A 12,213-nucleotide genomic window follows, 5' to 3' on the forward strand; every position below is an offset into this window, starting at 1 on the left:
AGTCAAAAAATATGTAGTCAAATAAATAAAACATTGTAAAATGGCACAAATTAAGTAATTTCATAATTATCTACATTGTCACTAGCGCCCTCTACCGAAGTCGAATGAGTGTAGAGTAGGTCAAGTATCGTAAAAATGGGCTTTTTGTCATGCAGCTGGTTAAAACTTTTTCGTGTTTTCAAAACATTGAAAACAATATCTAAATAAATCCATTCAATTGAAAGACACAGTGTTAGTGCAGCTGTTAAACTGAAATGGCAACGTATCGAAATTAATATCACTATTTAATAATATGAACAAGTTCTTAAATAAATTTGTTATGGTCATTCAAAAGAAATGCTTATAAGTAAGGCCACGGGTGAGAATATAATAGTTCAATAATTAAATAAAAAATATACTTTTTACTATTTCCTTAAACTTTTTAATCGGTGAAAGAAAGAAATAATAGGTTAATGGTAAATGTATAGGCTGGTGAGAGTAGGATCTATAAATTTTTCATAAATATGTGGACCAACCATAATATTTGGACATGTACGTAAATTTCATATAAAAAGTGTATTGTGATTAATATAACGTTGTTGTTTCAGTGGATGAGCAATATTTATATGGCATTTTAAAAACCATTGAGATTTGTGCACAAATGTGTCAGATTTGTTTTTGGATCTATGCAATGATATGCATAGATCAAAAAACAAAAAAAAGAAACCAATTTTTGCTACACGTGCTGCCCATCTCCGGATTATAAATTATCGATTGCCGCGACCTGTTTTTTCATTAATAGCACTCTTAAAGTTTATGCACTTTCTCAGATGTATAAAATAAGGTGGGATATGCTTCTCATGATTCAGTAAAGCTTGCAAAACCAGCGCACATCAAGATGGCCTCAACGAAATTGGTAAGAAGATTATTTGAACGGAACTTGTTATAAATACATTATAATAACAACTTGGTATTATCCTGCGTTTCCTTTTATTTCGGCTTCTTTTTACTGCCCTGCTGAGCATTATGGCCACCAGTGGCTCGGCCCAGGGCGGTTTTGGGAACTTTGGATTACTTGGACCTTCTAGTCCGGCGCTGCAGTCATTCAACAATTTCGTTTCATATGTGAAAACGGAGTTCTACTCACTGACTCCCACCAAGGATGGATACCACTTTAAGTAAGTTATCTAAGTGTCGGTCAAGGGTGTACAATATAATATAATACGTTAAATATCAGATTGGAAGAGCCAAATGGCAGCAAACGCGAGGAAATGGTTACATTCCTGAATCCTGGAACAGACCGACAAGAAACAGTGGTGATGGGATCCTACTCCACATACGATGAGAAGACCAACACCGATTCTGTTACCATGTATGTTGCCGACAAGAATGGTACTAGAGCCCGCTACCAAAATAAAAACCGAAAACTGAATATTATGTGTCTCAAAAGCTGCACTGGCTAACAAATTGTATATAATTTGGTTGAACTGTATATAAATAAAGAAGTTATTTGGTAGGATTGTACTTTACGACGTTGTAAAACGCTTTCAAATCTATGCTGTGAAGTATACTTTTGGGCAGAGATCGTTTAGCCTAGCAATCACGCTTGAAACAATCTTTGTATGGTATACACTTGATATTTGAAAATGGGGAAAACTCGAAGATTTGATTGTTCATTGATGATTAATTTCCCAGTCTCCTAATTTGAAGCTTGGCAGAAAGACCTAACATAAAAGTACAAATTATGACTTAAAAGTATTCTACTTCAGAGATACTTATTTAAGAAAATATTTTCTGGTTGAATTATTTAGCATTTAATGAACTTTGCAAGTGTCGCTGCCTAGAGCATTGAACTCAGAGTTGCCGTTTAGATTAATGGATTCAAAGCTCATGCCTGAGTTTAAGTTTCATTTAATTGCCATCCAGGAACATATAAATTTAACACCAATGGATTTATAGCCGAATCTAGAAAGGATTTATGGGTTCAAAATGAGTCAGCACACGAACATTATTAATGGTTAATTACAACTAATTACTCATCCCATCAAACAATCATGTAAAAAACCGTGAAAACCTTTTCAGAAGAAAAACCTGATTCGTTGAAAGAAAAAAAGCAATTGTTGAGAATGCTCAGCAGAGTTTGGGCTTCGCCTATAGAAAGTGAAATCACTGACAGACTATAAACCAAAATAAACTAGTTTCTGAGCATTCCAAATAATTTTTGTCTAATTTGGCAACTTAATATGCAAATATAATTTTATAAATCACTAGTTTCGCTAGCTTTAAGACCAAGGATAACCACATTTTGGTAAGATATCGAGGAATAGTCGTGCACCTGTTTTTCGCACAATCGGGAGAATTGTGAATTGCGTGTGTGCCGGGCAGATGTGTCGATTCTGAATTCGATACTTTCGCCGAAAAAGTTTCCGAACCCGAATCAGTCTTCCAAAAAATAAAACATAATAGCTGTAAGGCGTTGGCGTTTTGTTTCAGCATTTAAGTTAGAGAATCGAGGAGCGACCGGTTTTACTCAATAGTGGCAGCCACTAAGTAAAAAAATATGACTTATCCACTGTGTGTGTGCCTGACGTCGCGAGCTTGAAAGATTTATGCAGATCTTAACTTTTATATATTAGGGGGCGCGCTTCGGATGCTTTAGTATAGCTCCGTAACTTCAGCGCGCATCAACATGGCCTCCGCGAAATTGGTAAGCAGTTGCTCAGGGCGGAACCCGACCAGAATCCGAGTCCGAATCGGATTCCATTCCCCATCCGGAACCCTCGACCGAGAACTACGACTTCAGAACAACCAAAGGGGCGGCAATTACAATTACATTGGCATGTGAAGTGTGTGAACAATCCAAATAGAGTCTGTTAATGCTCACAAGATATTGATACTGATGCAGCTGTGCTAATAGCCCGGGCTGTTTGAAATATTGTCCAATTGACACAAAGCGGTTATACTTCGCAAGTAAATTGCAAAAATTAGAAATTTGTGGCTTTTTTATTAGACACACATTCCTAACTAAGACCAGAAGATTATCTAATACTTAAAGGTGCATAAAACAAGTTTAAAAGTTTTTGTTTAAAAAAAATTAAAAAAATGATATATTTCTTTAAAAATGTATTTTTTATAATCGTAACAAGAAAAGGCGTTTTTTAATAGAACCATAAAATCATGAAACATATACATTTTTGAAATCTTTTAATATAGACTCTAATGTGTGAAAGAGAAAAAGTTCTGAAAGTTTAAATTGAAAACGATCAAGTGGGGTAATATGTAATTAATACATTTTTCAAACTACATAGTAAACGTTGATTACAGGCTATGAGTTTGATTAAGACATTTAAGATTATTATGATAACCATATTTCTTTATTAATTCCTAATAGCTACTTTTCACTGCCCTGGTGGCCATTATGGCAGCCAACTGCTCGGCTGGACTTTTGGACTCCCTTTTCGTACCCACCGTTATTACGGAATACTACAACTCAGCTCCCACCAAGGAGGGTTACCGCTTCAAGTACGTATGCTCCTTCATTCCTTGAAGATTAGAGACTTAATATATAATTAAATTGCAGCATTGACGACCCCAATGGAAGCAAACGCGAGGAAATTGGTGTCATCATGAACCCAGGAACTGAAAATGAACAGCTGGTGGTCATGGGTACCTACTCCACGTATGATGAGAAGACTGATACCGATACTGTTACGATGTACACCGCCGATAAGGATGGTTACAAGGCCCGTTACCAAATTAAGAACCGCAAACTGAGCCCTGGAGCGCTGAAGTCCGCTGCTGGTTAAGCCTTTGATAGATTAGATTTGTAAACAAAGCTTTAAAAATATATTTTCTTCTGCTGAAACTGGTTGTTTGGTTTAGCATCTCTTAAGAATATCCATTCGCCTTCTGACCAAGATCAAGTTTACTTGTTTCAATATCATAGCTCTGGATAGACGAGTTTGCTGTTGCGTAATAGTCTTGACCTTTAAAAAGACTTTACGCCCGACAAATTAGCGCATTCTACTGTCATGATGGACCTGACACCCGAAACAAGTTTTAAGAATCTTGGAGGCATTGACAAATACATTCGGTTGGTTTTTCGCCAAACTTCAACACATGTATTTTAATACAAAGACTATTCAGGTGAGACTCACAAGGTAATAAGCGCCTACAGCTCAAAATTGACAGCCGTAATTCATAGCATAGGTATAATTATAATCTAAACTTAGTGTATCCAGATAACAACAATAAAGAACCCAAAATTAGATTGGTTCCTGGAAGCATTTAGACCAAAAAAACTAGTTTCCAATGATGATAAATGGTATTTCGTAATAATTATGTATTTTTTCGGGGGTTTTTTGAAAGCCTACATAGAAAACCTTGTCCCATTGTATGATGTATTTGGTTTATTTTGCGGCTACATCAATAAGAGAAACAAGTTTGCCAAAAAAAGTAGGTGGGAAGTTACTCAGTACATCCCCATGATTATTATTAATTAATCAATTGTATACTAGTCGGGTACTAGTAAAAAGACAATAATTCAAGTAATAAGACGAAGGCCGCTCAGCGATTTTCACAGAAGTCGTTGAGCAATCGGTTTTATTACTTGAGGAAATCTTTTTAAATTACTTAATAATTATAATTAATTTGTCATTTCTGTAGTGGGGTGCACGAGTGTAAACGAATTATTTGAGTAGTAATTTGAAGGCCCTTTTTTCAAGTCCAATATGGACTAATGGCTGTCCAATACGTATTATTAGAAAAAAGAATAAAACAACAAAGAACAAAAATTATAAAGGTGTAAAAATTAATGCCAGTATTCAATTTATTTGTAAGGCTTTGTGGCTAAACAGATTTAAAACTTGTTTAAACTACTTGCTAATTATTATTAATTAATCAAGCTTTAACCACTTTGATAACACTAATGCTTACAAAAAAGCTATTATTCATGTAATGATATGAAGGCCGTTTTATGATTCCTCACAGTATTCATTTATGGTTTTACTTATAGATAGACCATTGATACAAGACTTTAAATGATGAATACAAGATAGGTACTTTATTTATAGTTACAATTTATACTCAAGAAACTTAAGAAAACTCTTTGAAACTTTTTAGAAATTATACTAAGTTAATTATTGATGTCATATTATTATGTTACATTATTCTCAGAAATAGGCCGTTATATTATTGCTTACAGAACTCGTTGCCATATTAAGCAGCTTTGGTATTTCTTTAGGATAGCTTTTATAAACCAAGACTGGAACCATGATTAAAAGTTTTTACATAGTACCTTTTTGTTAGCAATGTTGTCGCAAAAAGCAATGAAAAGTTATCAGAAAAAGTCCGACTTGGTGGAAAGCTCCTCTTTGTTTACGGAAAGCGGAAGGTTTTTGTGTTGGCGCGCTTTTCCGATACATGCCTGTTGCCTCTGAAATCGCCAACTGAGGTAACCCAGGTAACTGACCAGGCATAAAGCGGCCCAAACAGAGAGCGGGTTATAACAATGTCAGCCATCCGCACCACCATATATTCAGATATAGCCCCCGAGAATGTTTGGATTACAATGGAGCGTTTAGTTCCCGGTTGACGTTCGACGGTGCCGATTCGGCTTTTCATCGCCTTGTATCAGTAGAACATTTTCCCTCATCGCAACCGATTCTTTAGCTCGTGGCAAAGGGAAATGCGGTACGAAGTGAAAACACCCGAAAGTGACCATAACGCTCATGAATAATCCAGTGAAAATGAAAGCAAATCAAACGATTCTGCTCATATCTTTATTTTTGGTCATCCAACAAAGTTGCCAGGCTACGCAAAAGTCGCAGCTTGGTCAGCCGCTTATACAATTAAGTCACGGTAAGTTGAGCATCCAGCGAGGGAAACTGTTTTGTTCTATATTATCTAGAGGTTCTAGGGCCCCCAGTACCCAGTACCCATTTGTATGGAGCAAGTATTTTGACCTTTAACGCTTTACGCATTTCTGGTCGAAAGCATTAACACAAAAAAACATCAAAAATTCATCATTGACCGCAGCAAAAATTTGGGACAATCAATATGAGTTAATTGCAAAAACCGAAAGGTAAAAAGAGAACTGACCCAGGTGATTCGACCTGCCAAATCAAGGCAGGTGTATAGTTAATTGCGGGGGCAACACGCAAGCAAATTGTCAAGTTCCTGTCTTTGGGTTTTTGGAAACGAAAGTGCTAATCGATAAGGTAATGCTATTGTTGTCTATAGGGAGAGGGGGTATTAACCGCACAGAGTGCATTCAGAAGGACTCACCATGAGCATAATTGCTGCGCTTCAACTGCATTCATTGTAGGAAATATGTTGCCATTAGCGCAATTGATCAAACAAACTCGAAAACCTGTAACCAAAATAAGGGGTAAACAAATCAAAAACCAATAAATTTGGTAAATAACAATTGATAAATGATTGAGGCACGATGATTCAACAACTTTGGCATAGGGTTTATATATATTAAAGATAGTATTTAATCAAAAAGTCTCATAAAAACTTTGTGTACAGGCAACATTTATTTTTGGGCATAAGGCATTGTTTACTTTCTATGGAAACGGGGTGAAAGTTCAAGAAACTGCTGTAGTTATAATAAAACCATGACATTTCCAGACAACTCCGATGAAGACTATCCCGAAGTTAAGGACGAAATACATTTGGAGGACTTTTTTTGGACTGGTTCGGGCGATGGCCCTCCGGATTTCCTGAAAAAGGTGCACACGGGCATTACCAAGGGCAAGGAAACGGTTTTCAAGACGGAAACAGTGGTGGCCACTATATATGTGGATGGAAACAATGTGAGTTAAAGTTGGGGACTAACCTTAGAGAAGATATTAAAGATTGGTTTATAGGAAATTGACATACCCATTTGCCTGGATTGTAAACCGGATGATGGTGGCGGCACTTGGGACATGGGTGGTCCAGGAATGCCTCCCCTGAATTATTCCGCCACGGATCGAAGATATTGGCTGCTGACGGTCATGTCGGGTTTCTATACCGCCAAGGATAACCCCACTTTAGAGGAGAAGCTGGCACGATTATATCGTCTGGCTTTTACCAGGTAAGTGATTAATCATTAACATTTATAATGGTAGGAACTCTAGGTAATAGACAATATATCAACAATTATAAATTTAAAAATTAACAACAGGCAGCAAACTCGCCATCTTGGGATAAATGGAGCTCAGCAAATCGGAGGGGTTAACCTACCGGCAGCTCCTCGAGAACGTCGGAAGTCTTTAACACCACCAACGAAACCTGAAACCACTACGGGATCACCGGCAGATGATGTGGAAATACTGGACATGCAGGAGGATGAGGAGCACTACATCAAGACTGTAAGAAGACTGGGCGAAGACACCGAATGGGCCAGCAACTCGGAGGAGGAGCAGGAGCAGTCCGAGGAGCCACCCCCGATGGGGGTCACCCCCTCGACCAGTACAGAATCGATAGATTATGGGGCATACGTTACTCTGATCCCCTGGGAGCTCATACAGCAGAATGGAAAATCGGAAAAGTTGCGGGAAATGCACGAAGCCTTGTTGACTAAGCAACCGCCGGTGCAGCAACAACAACAACAGGCGATGGAAGGGGGGATGGAACCACCCCGATCCCAGCCCCAAACCCAACCACTCTATAGGGACGAGCACGTCAGAGTTGTCATACACAACCTAACGCAAATTAGCGAGGCGGATGTGCAAAAGTGGAGCACCAACACCAATGGGTTCGGTACCATGGAGGAGCACAACTACGTCAACCTCAAATTGTAAGTGCCTGGGCTGCCGAACTTGTTATTATATTAGGAGTTTGATTAACCCATAAAGTGCACTCGTAAAAAATATCAATTTCATGATGGGGATGTGGATATGGATAGAAATATGCGCTGGTGTTATTAAATTTAAATCCTTTATTTTCCTGATCTTATAAGATTAAAAACATAATTTTAATCTGCTTTATTATCTTATTTTCCTGCTTTAAATATTTTTTAGCAGCAATGATCGTCCCATAGCCAACCAAACCGAGTTGATTTACACGGTTTTGGTGAATGGTCGACCTGTTTTGGCCACCACCGCAGCTAAGGATATGGAACTGGTCAGCGAATCCGAGGCGGTCAAGACATTTGGACAGGCTGTCTATATGAAATCCGAACGTGAGTTGAAATATTTCCGTTAAAAATTGATTAGCATACTTAAGTTATTTATGTAGCCTATATAAGGGAGCCCACGGCCACTGCTTTGGCTCCTGTTCCTCGAAGTGGACAGGCTGGGTTCTTCAACTCGGTGAAAAACAACGTGGCTTTGGTGGTCATCAGCTCATTGGCTATCCTTCTGCTGATGTTGCTCCTTGTGGCAGTTCTACTCCTTGGAAGAACACGTTCCCGACAAAGAGAACTTAGTGCAGTCAATAGGTAAGTTATAACTACAAAAATAAAGTCCATTTCCTGAAATTGAAGGACATTATATTCAGTTCGAAACCTTGTTAAATTAGGAGTATCCTTTGCAGAAACTCCTCCCGCAACGAATTGCTCTCCGAGGGTCAATCTATGCGTCCCACGACCAGTGAGAGGACCGAAGGGGAACCGAGTCCAGGACATTCGCATTCCAGGGACACGGGTGTGCGGAACTTCTCCTACGAACGAGAGCCACGCATCAGTTTTCCAGCTCCGCCGCAGGAGAACCAATCTCGATCCCGTCGGGATTCCATAACCTCATCGACTGACAACACCTCCGACTCCTCGGTGTACTGTCCCATCAATCCGCCGAGTGCCGATGTCCAAAGGATTTTAGATGACAAGGCAGCCCGTTTGTTTGATGCTCATAAGAGGCGTCATCAATACGATCGAGCTGAGGGTCACGAGGAAACGGTCTACACATCGGTGGTGTCCGAGAAGAAGGGCGATAAGATGAGGCATAAATCAAGAAGGCGTTATCTGAACGAGAATCGCGTGGGTTCCCTGGAGACGAGTCCAGTTCAGGGCTCCCTGGCGGGTCACTCCTCCGCGGAGGATTCCCCGGAGGTCATGCGTCGTAGTTACGAGAACTTTCAAAGGAACGAGGCCTTCAACCCCCACAACAACTATCATCGGAACAAGTTGCTGACTCAAAAAACTGGAAGAGGCGTTTCCGCCGAGGCCATTAACAATGAGATGATAAGGAATCTGCAACCCTCTGATAAATCCGACACGGCCAGTGTGGGATCCTTCCTATCGATGGCATCTGTGAGGGCGTTTCCCAAAAGTACTCACCCGGAACCCCTTAACCGAGTCCTAGATCCCGTCTTCGTCACCTACTACAACAATGTGAATGCAGTGGCGCCGCACAACTCCACGAGATCCCTGAGAACCCATAAATCCCAGGGCAGCAAGGACAACACCATAGCCACCATCGCCAGCTTTCCCAGTCCCAAGGCACCGCCGTCGTCCGTAAGGAATGTGCGTTCCGCTTCGCACAGCGATAATCCGGATCCGGGAGTTGTGGGTCCCGTGGTCTGGGAGCGGCACAAGAAGAAGCAGACGCAGGGTGAGCCGGGAGGAGAAACCCCAAAGAATAATACTAAACGTAATAATAATAATAACGATGACGACGAGGACGATGACAATGGCGACGTTCGATTTGGGGACAAGTCGCGTTACTAGGACAACCTGTAGTCGTTGATTTTGTTATTGTTATTGCTTGCACCAAAAATCCTGATATCCTGATAACATCCCGATAACCAAAACGTAGCCAACTAACAACGTAGTTACACCCTCTTCAACCTGGTAAAGTCGGTCTCCTTATATCGTACTCAACTTCTCCAATCGATCTTCCCCAGAGGCCCTCAACTATGCGGACTACAATCCCAGTCCGCTGCACAATCCGTCGGCAATACGAAATCACTACGAGGGGCTTTTGGAGGGAGCCCTGCAAATGTACTCCAGCCAGGATGATATACCCATGCCCTTGCCCACCCAGAATTTCACGAACAACAGGAGGGTTACGAAGAGGGAGCACAGGGGCTCATCGGCGGGGTTGCCCAGGTGAGGTTCTGAAAACAAAACGATGATAAGATATATCGTAATGTGCTATGATATGAAGATTATATAAAGGGATGATAATATGATATGATGTGATATTATGTGATATCTTATAATTAGCTTGTGATCTTTCAGTTTTCATCCTTCGGGAGGGTCCAAAAACATTGCTGAACGTCCAGCCACAGCCCAGCCGGAAAAGACCTCCAAGTCGGCGTATTCCACACAACCACCATCCCCGACTTATAGTGCCTGGGGAGGAGGGAGTATGTATAGCTCGCACTCCACCCTAAATCGGCCCGTGAGCGCAGGTCCTACTCAAAGGATGGAGAACAGATTGGATCCGTCAGCTGGAAGTTCATCGGGAACTGCGCCCCTTATCGAGGCCATACAATCCGAGTTGCGCAAGTTCAAGCAACAGCAGGAGTAGATCCCATATATTATGATATTAACTTTGTCATGGCATATCTGTACCAAAAATGTTTGCAATTCATTTAGAATAAACTTTTCTTAATACTCGAAAAAGAGGATTACTCCTTTAAAACCCATTTTGCAGACTATGTAATGATTTTTATTATATTTACATACTCGAAATGGCAAGAACAACACACAAAGACATTAATTACAAGCTCTCACCAGCCCTTAATTCGTAATATATTTGACCGAAAAACATATTTGCTGTATACCCGTTACAATATTCAATTAGAAGCGTTCTCTTTGATGTACAAAAAGGTGTTTACGACATTGAGAGTGTCAAAAAGTAGGTGCCTTCCATCATCAGTTCATCAATCATAAGAGAGTGTGTGGGCTTAGTTGAATTCCTTTTGTCCCTTGTTGGTGTCCTCGAAGGACTTGGCGTCCACACTGCGCTTTCCGAGGCGGGGACCGAACCACAATCCCGATGAGGCACTGGGTCCCGTGCGCTTGTCCAGCACCTGTTGCAGGGCCAGCAGATGGGCCCACTTCCTCAGCTCGGCGTCTCCGCGGCCAACGCGTGGGAAGGCCACCAGACCACTGGCCCTCTTCTGGAAATCGGCCTCTGGAATGGCGAATAGTCCCCGCGGGCGTTTAGGCCAATTAGTTATCCGGCCGCAACGACTTACCATTATAATCCTCCTGGGAGGCATCTCCGTAAATGCCGTCGAGGAACCCGGCTTCTAATCCGTCGCGCAGACTGTTCGCCAGACTCGGATCTCCGCGACCAACGCGCGGGAAGGCATAGAGACCCATGTTGGCACCTCGGCGGTTCTTGTCGTGGTCCATCTCTGAATGGAGTGTTAGTGGTTTGTAAATTATGTGCTTAGGATACCATGGAATAAGCTTTTTTCGTGCTCAACTGCTATAATAACCAAAGCGACTTGATGGTCTCTATAAATATTTTACTTCTAGTTCGTTAGGATGAATAAGCTAGTAAGTATTATTGGATTTTCTTTAATGTATGTTACCATCAATTCTTTAAAAATTGTAGAAATATAAATTTTATAACGGAGTATTAGTTTTAATATGTCGCTTTAATTATTTCAGCAGTTAGATTTAATATATGCGACCTATTCCATTTGAGAATTTAAAAGTTCGAATAAATTTTTAGAAAAGAAATGCAAAGTTCATGCTTTTTTAAGAGTGCTGTAAATTGGATTCAAACTTTTGATATAATGTGGAAAAATAATTTGAAGAAGAAGGAAAGTGAAACTAAAAGGTTACTGTTTTACCTTTTTCTTTTAAAGGAGCTGTAAAATATGTTTGAAAATTATTTAAAGCTCTTTGAAAATTCTTTGCTTTGAAATCAATTGCTTGGAAACCTTTTTATTAGGCGATACTAAATCTGTAGTGTGTTTTTATGGATTCTCATAATATTGCCCGAGGAAAGATTTTCACTCCATTCCACACTCACCTGCTGCACTGAACTCTGCGATTAGAAAAAGCACTAAAACTGCGTTGACCAACATTGATTTCATGATTGCAAAAGACTTTTTAAAACTTCACTAGGTTGGCAGAATATGTTTTTCGGTCAGATGTTCTTCCTAGAACGGTCACTGGTTGTGTGATGCTTCTGGCCGAAGTTCCCGTTCTTTTATAGGCCAAAAAAACGGAGAGAAGGATGACAGGCAAATGAATTGCCACCAGACCCACGGGGCGGCTGATGAATGTTGCCGGGATGCAAATCAGATGTTGCTAGCAACAGGTGGTCCTTGCAACATGTGTGG

General features: G+C 40.4%; 4 protein-coding genes across 6 annotated transcripts; 3 read left to right on the plus strand and 1 right to left on the minus strand.

Moving 5' to 3' along the window:
- The first annotated feature begins 862 nt into the window (after positions 1 to 862).
- On the plus strand, positions 863 to 1,479 carry LOC108015454 (uncharacterized). Its single transcript, XM_070996367.1, has 3 exons — positions 863 to 894; positions 978 to 1,157; positions 1,217 to 1,479. The coding sequence occupies exons 1-3, from the start codon at positions 878 to 880 to the stop codon at positions 1,440 to 1,442; spliced, it is 423 nt and encodes a 140-aa protein (XP_070852468.1). The 5' UTR covers positions 863 to 877; the 3' UTR covers positions 1,443 to 1,479.
- Positions 1,480 to 2,536: 1,057 nt separating this feature from the next.
- LOC108015478 (endocuticle structural glycoprotein ABD-5) lies at positions 2,537 to 3,844 on the plus strand. The gene is made up of 3 exons (XM_017081909.4): positions 2,537 to 2,686; positions 3,371 to 3,501; positions 3,560 to 3,844. Exons 1-3 carry the CDS (start codon positions 2,669 to 2,671, stop codon positions 3,783 to 3,785), a joined length of 375 nt encoding a protein of 124 aa, XP_016937398.3. The 5' UTR covers positions 2,537 to 2,668; the 3' UTR covers positions 3,786 to 3,844.
- Positions 3,845 to 5,551: 1,707 nt separating this feature from the next.
- On the plus strand, positions 5,552 to 10,557 carry LOC108015456 (uncharacterized). 3 transcript variants are annotated; one of them, XM_070996096.1, is made up of 9 exons: positions 5,552 to 5,838; positions 6,613 to 6,797; positions 6,852 to 7,060; positions 7,151 to 7,765; positions 7,989 to 8,149; positions 8,206 to 8,407; positions 8,503 to 9,518; positions 9,811 to 10,015; positions 10,148 to 10,557. In XM_070996096.1, exons 1-9 carry the CDS (start codon positions 5,709 to 5,711, stop codon positions 10,437 to 10,439), a joined length of 3,015 nt encoding a protein of 1,004 aa, XP_070852197.1. In that variant the 5' UTR covers positions 5,552 to 5,708; the 3' UTR covers positions 10,440 to 10,557. The 3 variants fall into 3 exon arrangements, 2 of the variants coding, with proteins under 2 accessions (XP_070852197.1, XP_065722507.2); XM_065866435.2 differs by having other exon boundaries at positions 7,992 to 8,149; XR_011604125.1 differs by lacking the exon at positions 10,148 to 10,557 and having other exon boundaries at positions 8,503 to 9,757; positions 9,811 to 9,951.
- Positions 10,558 to 10,627: 70 nt separating this feature from the next.
- On the minus strand, positions 10,628 to 12,043 carry Capa (cardio acceleratory peptide capability). Its single transcript, XM_017081952.4, has 3 exons — positions 11,901 to 12,043; positions 11,113 to 11,274; positions 10,628 to 11,048 (listed from the first exon to the last, which is right to left on the minus strand). The coding sequence occupies exons 1-3, from the start codon at positions 11,962 to 11,964 to the stop codon at positions 10,819 to 10,821; spliced, it is 456 nt and encodes a 151-aa protein (XP_016937441.2). The 5' UTR covers positions 11,965 to 12,043; the 3' UTR covers positions 10,628 to 10,818.
- Positions 12,044 to 12,213: the final 170 nt, after the last annotated feature.

Source organism: Drosophila suzukii, chromosome 3, assembly GCF_043229965.1.
Source record: "Drosophila suzukii chromosome 3, CBGP_Dsuzu_IsoJpt1.0, whole genome shotgun sequence".
NCBI lineage: Eukaryota > Metazoa > Arthropoda > Insecta > Diptera > Drosophilidae > Drosophila > Drosophila suzukii.